The sequence below is a fragment of the Mastigoproctus giganteus genome, chromosome 14 (assembly GCF_048544385.1).
Source record: "Mastigoproctus giganteus isolate SK-2022 chromosome 14, ASM4854438v1, whole genome shotgun sequence".
Lineage (NCBI taxonomy): Eukaryota > Metazoa > Arthropoda > Arachnida > Uropygi > Thelyphonidae > Mastigoproctus > Mastigoproctus giganteus.
In genome coordinates this window covers 15,082,694-15,095,057 of record NC_143588.1, presented here as the reverse complement: position 1 = coordinate 15,095,057, position 12,364 = coordinate 15,082,694, and the positions used below count along the sequence as shown (strand labels likewise).

The 12,364-nt window shown below is 39.1% G+C and overlaps 1 protein-coding gene across 3 annotated transcripts in view; it reads right to left on the bottom strand.

Annotated features, from left to right (window-relative positions):
* Positions 1–12,364, bottom strand: part of LOC150074989 (ubiquitin carboxyl-terminal hydrolase 47-like) — a 486,634-nt gene that overhangs the window by 143,073 nt on the left and 331,197 nt on the right. For all 3 annotated transcript variants that reach the window (XM_090388947.1, XM_090388945.1, XM_090388946.1), the window contains exon 20: positions 1,207–1,414. In XM_090388947.1, the coding sequence (XP_090245073.1) occupies positions 1,207–1,414 (208 nt within the window). The remainder of the gene's footprint in view (positions 1–1,206; positions 1,415–12,364) is intronic.

Below are 12,364 nucleotides of genomic sequence, written 5' to 3'. Positions count from 1 at the left end.
ATATGTATTCAAACAAAAGGGAATACAACTTCAATTTTCAATGAACACAGTTTCCTGTGAAATTGGCTTTTAGAATGACAATAACAAAAGTCAAGGGCAAACATTATCTAAGGTTGGGGTTGACTTAATACCACCATGTTTTTCGCATGGACAATTGAAGGCAGCTTAAAAATCTCTTTGTATTAACAGAAAACGAATCAAAAATGCTAAAGAATGGGGTGTGGGGGGTTTCCCCCAATAAAAACAATTGTGTGACACAAGGCAGAAGGGAGCGAAGAGACCTTCTGACTTGTTACTTATTAAAATTAAATAATAAATTTGCAACCTTGTTTTTGTTTATAATTATAAGCTCCTATGAGTATTAGTTTACAATTGAAAATTGAAAATTGAAAGATAAGGGCAAAGTCCATTGGAAAGAATTTAGCTGAAATGTAACGTTATATCAAAATGTAGAGAAATGTAAGAAGAATTAAATGATGAATTAACACATATACCGAATGAAAAGCTAAAAGAATTTTTTCATGAATTCTGAACTCTAACGTCTAAGGTTCCAATACTTATTGTTCATGCTTGAGACTATCATTAGAAAAAACAAAACATTAAGTAAATTAATTTTTCCTTTATAATTGCCATAAAGTCAGAAGGGTTTACAAGAGAGACAAGAGTTATACTGTATTTCATGGATCTGAATGTGCGTGCGGCATGGGTAACTCTGAACTTTCATCCTGAATCCTTGGCTGTAGTCATGCCCATTTTATTTTTCCATTTGCTTATCCTATATTCCTTCTCACCCCTAGGTATTTTAAGTGTGTGTTTGTGTGTGTGTGTGTGTGTGTGTGTGTGTGTGTGTGTGTGTGTGTGTGTGTGTGTGTGTGTGTGTGTGTGTGTGAGGGAGGGTTATGTTATAATTAACAGTTTAGTCAAGTTCCAATATTTTGTAATTTTATGAGTTGGGCTGTTTTGATTTTCATATTAAATCAAAGTAAACTGTGTCCGTAACTTTTGTTTTAAGGTTGGTTCAACAATTTTGTGGGATGGACAACTTAAGTCTCTGGGGATGAAATCTGAATGCTTCTATTTGACTAATCCAACACCAAAAGAAAAACCTTTAGAAATTAAAAGTAACCCCAAAATTCTGTTACTTAAGTAACTGCTTTAAAACTTTCTTTACAAACTTCATCATTATTAAATTTAAACTTGACTTACCACCTGGTCTATAAACTTGAAATTTTTCTTCAAGCTTTTTTGTCTCCAATAACAGATCAAATTTGTAGCTGGATTTCACACCACCCAGCAACTCGCCCATTGGCTGGTCATCAATATCTTCATAGGAACAATCTAAGGAATCATGGAATTCATCATACTTCACTAATCGACAACATTCAAGGGGTACAAAACCCTCAAGGCCCATTATCTACAAGGTTAAACAACTTATTAACAATACAGCAATATGGTAAGCTTCCTGTAATTTAAGTATTTTTGCATTTACTTTTGTTTACTTTCGTTTTATATATATAACAAAAGCAAAACTTGCTTGATACAAGTATTCAAAAGTTTTAGCCTTATAATTTATATTCTGACACATACACAAACACGCGCGCACGTGTCAGTACACAATGAAGTTAATGCATTATTAAAATCTTAGTTAATTTCGTGCCCATTATTTAAGACATTTAAATTAACTGTTCAAATCGTGTTCAGTAATTTACATCTCGATAAATTCAATCTCCTAGCATTACTATATAGTGAAAAATGATACAAGAAAGCGAGATTATACAGAATCAACCAGAAAAAAAAAAAAAAACTTACTCAATCTGGCCCCTAGTAATTTGTCGAATTTTTTCTTAAATTTATTCAAATTAACCACTTTCAAAACAAGATGGTGCTTTGTTCCAACAATCAATTACTCTCCAGATGAAAACAAATTTTAACCTATCTATCCTGCAGCCATGCCTTTTCAATTTAAGTTTATGTTCACTGATGTAGTAGTAGTAGCATGCGATGCAAGAAAGCACGTGTAGCATCAGCCAAAAAAAAAAAAAAAAAAAAAAAACACACACCATTCCCTCCAAATGCCGGTCCAGTTCCTCCTTAAATTTATTCAACCTATCAACTTCCACAACGACAGATGGAAGTTTGTTCCAGCAATTAACCACCCGCTGGCTAAAGGCAAATTTCCACACATCTATTCTACATCTGTATTTTCTTAATTTGAATTTATGCCCCCTTAGGTTCGTAATCTGAACAAGTGGAAGGATCCCATCAGAATTCAGCGTGCTCAACCCATTCAAGGCCTTATACACCTCAAACCAGATCACCGCGCAGGTGCCTAGTCTCCAGCCACTGCAATTTGCAGAACTTAAGCCTCTCTTGGGAAGAGGATCCCTTCATTCCCCTCACCAATCTTGTTGCCCTTCTCTGTACACGCTCAAGCAAATCGACATGCTTCCTAAAATGAGGCCTCCAGACCTGTATGCAGTACTCAAGGCGTGGCCTGACCATTGCCTTATACAGAGGGATAATCACCTCCTTTTCCCTGCTAGCAAAATTCCTATATATCATTGACAAAACCCCATGACCTGCCCTGGCAGCCTGTTTGCATTGCTCTGAAAACTTCATATCTGCCTGCACAATTACTCTCAGGTCTTTTTCGTTTTCTACCACCTTAAGTGTAGTACCACACAGTTGGTACGTTTCTCTGGGGTTACTTCTACCCATATGCAGTACTTTGCATTTGTCAAGGTTAAACTTCAGTTGCCACTTCTAGATGATCCTGCAATGCATCTTTAACCAGTGACTCCATTATTTTACCCAGAACAGAAGTTAAACTAACTGGTCTGTAATTACTCGTGTCACCCTTTGTGAATTGGGGATACATTTGCACATCTCCAGTCCGTGGGAACCTCCCCCGAGTCCAAGGATGATCTCATAATTATGTACTATGTACTTGATGTACACTGAGTGGAAGGAAATCATGGGATATCTACCTAGTAATGAGTAGGCCCACCTTTCACCTGGATAAGGGCAGTCACACGGCAAGGCGTTGAGTCCACTAGTTCTGGTGCCGATGTTCTTTTGCCCAGCTGAGGTGTAGAGTCCTGCATTGTGGTGTTAGCAATGGGAATCTGGTGGGCTGGCAGCTCCCATAACCTACTGTGACTAATGATTGCTTGATGGGATAGGGGGAAATGTTTCTGGCACCCTCATTGAAGTCGGCAGTGATTTGTGCCACTGTTGTTCTCTGGTTGGCTGAAACAATGCGAGACAGATGGTGACAGCCACATCCACCCAACACCTTTCTCTGCCTACAGCGCTGTCGACAATGAGATGTTATTCCAAAAATGCCATTTTCCCCGATACCCTCTTGTTTGTTTGTTATTTGGTTTTTTTAGGAGCATTAGCAACTAAGGCCATATTGCTCTGGGAATATGCAGTGGTCATTCCCTTGACCTTTCCACATCTTCCGTATATGGTGGTGACAGGCTCGAAACCCGGTCTAATCAAGAAACGTGCTACGCACTGCTGCTCCTTCCCACCTGGCTGCGGAGGTGCCCGATACCCTCTTGATACTGTCGAATAGGGATAGTGCAATTTCTGTACCACCTCTGTGATAGAGTGACCCATGCGTCAGGCACCCACTATCATCCATCTTTCAAAGTTGGTTAACTCATGATGTTTATCCATACTGACATCGAATTACTGTCTAGTGAATGCAGTGTATCTATATACCTGCCAAGTGGTGGGTTCGTCTGCTAGCGAGAGGGGTGACAGCATCACGTTGCCCAGGAACCAGGTATCCCATGAATTATGTCCTTACAGTGTATGTTGTCTGAGAAAGAGTAAGAATGTCATCATCATTTAGTTTATTCAATTAATTTAACATGTTTGCTGTCAGAAAGCAAACCTGTGTCAAAATGAACTGTAAAAGTTGTGCTTTAATACAAGTACATATCCATTCAATTGCAGTCAATAAACGAGTGCTGTAAAAGGAAAAACACATGAAATGAACAACTGCCCAATATTTGCACACCACTTGAACCATGGACTATATTTGCATCACGGCTCAGATTTTGTTTTACATTAATCACTGTATAGAGAACTTTATAAAAGCTGTATACTAGGTTCACAGTTTCATAGGTTCTTTGCTTATGTTGAAGTTATTTTATCTAGTTTAGTATTTTCCAAAAGAAGAAAAGACAAAATATTTTGAAGATGATGCTTGCTGAATTTTAATTCTTAGTTTGTGAAAAACAAAATATCATCCGTAGTGTGTGGGTCTATTGATAAAATTTAGTGCAAAAAATGTTTTCCTAAAAAATTTCACCCTAAAACGTTATAATGAACCCATAGCCTGGGATATCAGAACTGAAAAGGAACAAGGATGGACGATATATCAAAGCTGATAACATTGAATCAACTCTTTATAATATGTCATTGTTATTGAAACAGAATTCTATTCAAGTGATGCTGATTCTGAATCATATTAGCATTAGCATTAGTAGAGGCATATGATGCAAGAAAGCAAGTTTATGCATTAGCCAAAAAAAAAAAAACAAAAAAAAAAAAAAAAAACACTTCTATTTCACCGCTCCGTTCGTTCGAAATACCTGTCCAGCTGAGCCTAAAATTTATTTAGGCTATCAATTTCCACAACAAGGGACGGAAGTCTGTTCCACCAACCAACTACTTGCTGGCAAAAGGCAAATTTCCACACATCTATCCTACATCTGTCTTTCCTCAATCTGAATTTATGCCCTCTCAGGTGATTATTCTGAGCAAGAGGAAGAATCCCATCGGCATTGAGCATGCTCAAACCATTCAAGGCTTTTACCATCTATCAGATCACCTCGCCAGTGCCTAGTCTCCAGACACTGTAATTTACAGAACTTAAGTCTTTCTTCATAAGAGCAACCCTTTATTCCAATCACTAATTTTGCTGCCCTTCTCTGTACTCGTTCCAGCAGCTCTACATCCTTCTTGAAATGAGGCCTCCAGACCTGTATACAGTACTCAAGGTGTGGCCTGACCGTTGCCTTATACAAGGGAATAATCACCTCCTTATCCCTGCTAGAAAAATTCCTGTATATCATTGACAAGACACCATGAGCTACTCTTGCAGCCTGTCTGCACTGCTCAGAGAACTTCATATCTGCCTCCACAATTACTCCCAGGTCCTTTTTCATTCTCTACCACTGTCAGTGTAGTACCACAGAGTTGATACGTTGCTCTGGGGTTGCTGGTTGCCATACGTAGTACTTAACATTTGTCAATGTTAAACTTCATTTGCCACCTCTCAGCCCATCTGCTCAATCGTTGTTGTTATTTGAAAGCTATTGGCGCAAGAGCAGCTTAGGCTATAATGCGCCTAGCCTAGGTAGGAGAGTTTTGTATATCAGCATTTTTTCACTTTACTTGTGGTTTATGGCAGAACCAAGACTTTGCTATATATATTGTGTAGTTTCTCTATAAAAGGTGTACTTTTAATTTTATATGTTTTGAAAGTATCCAGTTAACTTGAGGAAGGAGAAAACTTCGGTTATATTTGGCCGGTCATCTAAAATTGTTTTAAGCATGAGATTGTTTTGTTTATTCATTATTGATTGAAAGGCTCTTTGACGTTCTCTATGAAATTTTGGGCAGTTCACCATGAAGTGATGTATAGTCAGCGGAACTTGACAGTTTTGGCATTGAGGGGGATCTTCACCTCTGAGTAGGTAACAGTGTGTCATATGTGTATGCCCGATTCGCAATCGAGCGAGGATCACTTCTTCCTGTCTATTCGATCGGAAGCTAGTAGACCATGGTCGAAGTGTTTCTTTTATTAGGCGAAGTTTGTTGTTAGTCTGATCTAGCCAGTGTTTTTGCCATTGTTTTATACTGCTTTGGTGGATCAAGGATTTGTAATCTGTATATGGCATTGTATGAAAGGCATAATCAGATGTGGAAGCTTCTTTTGCTGCTTTGTCTGCTCTTTCGTTTCCAGTTATTCCTGTGTGGCCTGGGATCCAGCAGAATCTGATATTGTGCTTTCTTTGTAATACCTTTGATACTGAAAATTGGATATGTTGTAGGATTGGATGTCCTTTGGTATTTGCGTTCTGCAAGGCAGTAACAGAGCTAAGCGAGTCCGTGAAAATAATGCTGTTTGCTATCTGTTTATGTTTGATGTGGTTTATAGCCATTGAAATGGCTTGTAATTCAGCAGTAAAAATACTGCATTCTTTTGGGAGTTGTTGGATGAAGGTACGATCCTCAAAATGAATTGCAGCTCCTGCACAAGTCTCTGATTTAGACCCATCTGTATATATGAAAGTGTGATTTGGATATTGTTCTTTGTATGCTGCATATAACTGCTGGTAGTTTTTTCTGGATAGAGTGTTTTTCCCCCAGGTTTGAAAATACATATCATATATGGGTTGAACTATGCACCATGGTGGAATGGTCTGTGCAATTGCAGTAGCCACGTTGTCATAATCAAGCTCTCGGCTTAGCAGTAAATCTTTCAGACGGATGTTGGCAGGTCGATTCATCCGTGGATGGGCTTGGTATATGTTTTCCCAGTTATATGAAAACAGAAAGTCTCTATTTGGATGATCACTGATAGATTTTATCTTGACGGCATAGTGCAATAACAAGTTCTGTCGTCTAAGCTGTAATGAAGGTTCATGGGCTTCTGCATAAAGGCTTTGTACAGGTGAAGTTCGAAAAGCGCCGAGTGCTATACGGAGTGCACTGTGGTGTATGGGGTCTAACCATCTCAAAGCACTTGGTTTAGCCGAGTCGTAAACAGCTGCTCCATAATCTAGTTTAGCACGAACTATAGATCGATAAAGTTTGAGAAGTGTATATCGATCTGCTCCCCAAGTTGTTGCGGAAAGAACTTTGAGAATGTTTAATTTCTTTAAGCAAGAAAGCCTGAGTTGTTTAATGTGATCAAGGAATGTTAGTTTCTTATCCAAAAGAAGTCCTAAGAATCTTATGCTTGGTATTACTGGGATAATATGTCCGTCAAGTTTCAATTCGGGATCAGGGTGTAGGTTTCGTTTTCTACAGAAGTGTATACACGCAGTTTTTTGTGTGGAAATCCGGAAGCCATTTGTTTGAGCCCATTTGCTTATTTTGTTTATTGTTCCTTGTAGCTGACGTTCTATACTTCGCATATTCTGAGAGTGATAGGAAATGCTGAAATCGTCAACGTATAAAGCAGCGTCAACGATTCTTGGAATGTGCTCGGTTATTGTATTTATTTTAATAGCGAACAGGGTAGTGCTAAGCACAGACCCCTGAGGCACTCCTTCTTCTTGGATGAAAACCTTTGAAAGGATTGTCTGCAGCCTAACTTGGAATGTCCTGTGTTGCAAGAAATTTTGGATATATTTAGGAAGATGTCCACGTAAACCAAGGAGGTGTAGGTTTTGTAGGATTCCATAACGCCATGCCGTATCGTAAGCTTTTTCTATATCAAAGCAGATCATGACGTGATGTTCCTTGCGGATGAAGGCATTCCGTATACTGTTTTCTAGTTTTATAAGTAGGTCTAGTGTTGAGCGATTTTTCCTGAAACCATGCTGTGCCGGGTCGAGAAGATTATTACTGTTCAGATACCACATTAAACGAGCGTTGATGATTTTTTCCATAACTTTGCCTAGGCAACTTGTTAAAGCAATTGGACGGTAGTTGCGTGGATTGGAAAGATCCTTTCCCGGTTTTGGGAAGGCCAGAATTATTGCATGATGCCAACTATGTGGAAACTGGTTTTCTAGAAAGATTTTGTTGAACAGTTCAAGTAATGCCATTTGGGATTGGTGGTCAAGTTCCTTTATCATCATGTAGTGAATTTGGTCTGGTCCTACAGCGCTTTGCTTTGTCTGCGACAGAGCTGTTTTTAATTCATGGAAAGTTAACGGAAGGTTGTACTGTTCGTCATTTCTTGTGGAAAAATTCAGTTTGTGTTTTTCTATTCTTGCCTTGTATGTTTGAAAATTAGGAGTATATGATGTGGTTGCTGATGTTTTGGCAAAGGTTTCACCCAGTGCATTGGCTATTTCTGAAGGCTGTGCGGTGATTTGTCCATTCCAGTTTAGGATTGGGGGTGGATTAATCTGGTATCTGCCATTCATTTTTCTGATTTTATTCCAGACAGTTTGAGATGGTGTGGGACTTGTTAAAGTGGATGCAAATTTTATCCAGGATGCTTTGCTACTGGCTCTTCTAACGTACCTGGCTCGCGCTCGTGCCTTTTTGAATAATACTAGGTTCTCTGTAGTGGGACATCTTCGGAAATTATTCCAGGTTTTAATTCTCTCTCTTTTAGCGTGTGAACATTCTTCATTCCACCATGGTTTTGGATGTCTTGGAAGGTGTGGTGATGTTTTTGGAATAGTCTGCTCAGCAGCTTGGATTAGTTTATTTGTTACATATTGTACTGCTGCATCTAAAGGCTTTTGCTTGATAATATCTGCATCTAATTTTACAATGGATTTATACTGTTCCCAATCTGCTTCATTTACTTTCCATTTGGGATTTCTACGTGACTGACATGTGGTTCCTGATATCATGGAAATGATTATTGGATAGTGATCGCTGCTGAGAGGATCTCTGTGTACAGACCAATCAAGTATTGGAAATAATGTTGGAGAGCATAATGATAGGTCAATAGCTGTGCTGTTTCCCGATGGAAGATGCATGTATGTATGTGTGCCATCATTCAACAGGGTTAAGTCATTCTGTTCTATCCATTTTTCGATCTGTTTTCCTCTCCGGTCTATGGCTGTGTTTCCCCACATAGGACTGTGTCCATTGAGGTCTCCCAGTATACAGTAGGGTGGAGGTAACTGAGTTAATATATCTTCCAAGTCTTGTTGTTGTAATTCTTGGTTTGGGGGAACGTAAATTGTTATAATGGTTATGAGAGATTTAATGGCTATGCGTACTGCAACCGCCTCAAGGGTTGTGTTTAGTGGAAGAACTTGGGAAGGAATGTGTGATTTTACCAAAATTGCCACACCACCATGGGTCGTGCCACCTGTTACTCTGTCTTTACGGTATGTGATATAGTTCTTTACTGTGGGAGAGTCTTGAGGTCTGAGATACGTTTCTTGCAGGCAAAGACACAGCGGGGTATGCTGTGCAATCAGATCATATATATCATGTATATTAGTGCGGAAACCTCTGCAGTTCCATTGGATTATAATCCCCATTATTTGGTTTTCGAGAAAGTGTCAGACTGTTTCTTAGCTGTTGCTTTAAGCTTTTCAAGTTTATGTTTTTCCTTTGGAAAATATGGTTTGCCGGTATCCATCTCTTCTTCCGCAAAAATCTCTAGTACTGATTCCTCTGCTTGATTGGTCAATTCTGTATCCATTTGTTCTGTTGGCTTCTGGCTTATGACATTACGTTTTTCTGTGGCTTTTGTTTCTGTGTGTTTTGCATTCGGAGGTACAGATAGTGGTGTGTTTGTGACTTTCTCTTTTTGTTTTGGCTGGGATGTGAGAAGTAGACCTCGTGCCCAGTCTGAAATAGACTTCTTTGGGGGAATCGTGAAATCTGTTTGCGTCTCTATTGTACGCCATTTCTTTATGACCTGTGCATAGGAAGGTCTGTTTAAAATAGTCGGGAGTACAGTTCTCTTAGCTTCTTGGTATGTTACGGAGTGTTCTACTTTATATCGTTGAATCTGCTTTTCTCTTTTCCAGAATTCGCAGTTCTTAGAATAGGCGGAATGATCCCCCTTACAATTTGGACACTTTGGTTGCTCGGCTGGACAGTTCTGATTGGTATGATCTTGAGATCCACAGTTGGAACAGATAGGGACTCCACGGCATGCCATTTGTGAATGACCATACTTTTGGCATTTAAAGCAGCGGAGAGGATTCGGAATGTATGGTCTGATGTTACAATTTAGGTACCCGGCCTTTACCGATGTAGGTGGTTTGGGAGTGTTAAAGGTCAGTATCAAATTTCTAGTTGGAGTAAGTATACCATCTCTAGTAACATTAATCCTTCTCACCGCAATGACGCCTTGATCTTCTAGCTCATTTTTAATTTCTTCTTCTGAGACACTAATAAGGTCCCATTCAGAAATTACTCCTTTTGATGTGTTTAGGCTGTTATGGGGAGAGACTGCTACTGGGATCCCTCCAAAAGTTCTCATCTGAAGCAGTCTTTCTGCATGTTTGGCACTGGCTGTCTCGACTAAAATGTCGCCTGATTTCAGTCTCTTGACATTTTTTGGTGTTCCAGCTACACTTTCTAGGCATTTTTGTATTACAAATGGCGACAGTTTTCCCAATGGCTGTTCTGATGTTGAGTGGAGGACTAGAAAGGTAGGTGCATGAAGCGATGTTATCTCCTTTTTTTGTCTTTTGGTAACATTTGTCTCATTATCCTCATTTTTCCGACTCAAAGGAGTCGGATCTTTGGGATCTGTGGTTGTGATGTTTGGATCATTCATGTTTGCTCCTTTTAGCCCTGGGAGTGAGAGCTTTTCCTCCCAGGTTTCCGGCCCCGCCACGGGGAGGCAGGAGCGGTGCCACCTAGTGACCAAGCGGAAGTTGATTAGTAGTTAGTAAACTAGAAAATAAATAAAAGAAAGGTGTCTTTCCTTTCTTAGGATTCTTTGTGCTGGTACTTTTCAGCAACTATATATATATATGTACAATAGAGAATTTTCTTTAAACTCTATAAACGTGTATCACTATCACTTTAGAAATCGCTTTATAATCGCAGAGATATCGCCTGATCACTAGAAACGCTTGGCACTCGGGGCCTCTGCTCAATCATTCCAGATCCTGTTGCAGCAGCGTACTATCATTAGTGTCCTTAACAACCCTGCCAACCTTTGTATCATCTGCAAACTTGGACATTAAGCTTGATATACCATCATCAATATCATTTATAAATACAGAAAACAATAATGGACCCAACACTGAACCCTGAGGGACACCACTAATAACATTAGTCCATGATGAGCAGTGTCCATTGATTACCACTCTCTGTCTTCTCCCACTCAACCATCCCTTTATCCATAGCAGCAATTTTCCTCCAATGCCACACTGCTCCGATTTGTGCAGCAGTCTTCCATGTGCAACAGTATCAAAAGCCTTTCTAAGATCCAAATATATAATATCAAAGTTATTCCCTGCATCCAGTTCTTTTGTGACTGCATCATAGTATCCAATCAAATTGGTCAGGCAAGACTTTCCCTTAACAAAACCATGCTGTGTCCGAGCTATAACTGAAGTCTTGTCTAGATGATCCCGCAATGCTTCTTTAATCAGTGCCTCCATTAATTTTCCTGGAACAGAAGTTGAACTCACAGGTGTATAATTACTTGTGTCAGATGTCAGATAATTACTTGTGTCACAACAGATGCTGGTGTTTCCTAGATTGATGATTCTTCAGATAAAATCACTTCCATGTAATATGGAAGTGATTTTATCTGAAGAATCATCACTCTAGGAAACAGTGATAGTAACTACTTGCTACGGCACCCTAGAGAAAAAATCTAATTGCAGAATGATATTGAATCAAAATCTAAAAAAAAAAAAAAAAAAAATTATAAGCTAGACTAAATGCACACAGAAAGGACCCTCACTAATATAAGTAGCAATGAATGTGTAAAAGCATTAAACACTGTAATCAGGTCTTCTCGCATATGACTAGTTTTTGAGTACTGCAATTTGTAGAATGGAAGTTTGGTAAGAGCACCCAATAGGAAAGGCGTCACGTCTAAGAAGTGGAATAATGCAAACATAATTTTGCTGCATAAGAAAGGAGATAAATCAAAAATTGGAAATTATAGACCAATTAGCTTGTTGTCCCACATCTACAAGTTGTTCACAAGGGTCAATTACGAACAGAGTAGAAAGTATACTTGATGAAAATCAACCGAAAGAGCAAGCTGGCTTTAGGACAGGATTCTCAACTATGGATCTGAAATAAGGCAATATTTCAGACATTGGAAAGACAAGGCACAGACACCCCATACATTATGATTTTGAAGAAAATATATGAGAACGCTACCTCCTTTATTAGACTAGACAAAGACAGTAGCAAATTTAAAATTGAAAAAGGAGTTTGACAAGGAGACAAAACATCTTCGAAGTTGTTTAATGCTGCCCTTGAGGAAGTTTTCAGAAGATTAGACAGGTCACAGAAAGGTGTCAATGTGAAATGGTGATGTTTTAATAACATATATGTTATTAAAACCTGGGTCTCATTCTATGGCGGTGAAGAAAAAAAAAAAAAAACTTGCTCTATTCATTGTGTGTGTGTGTGTGTGTGTGTGTGTGTGTGTGTGCGCGCGCGCGCGCACTTGGCTGATATTGTTTGTGTGTTTTTTTCACTGCTCTGTGTTCAGGAG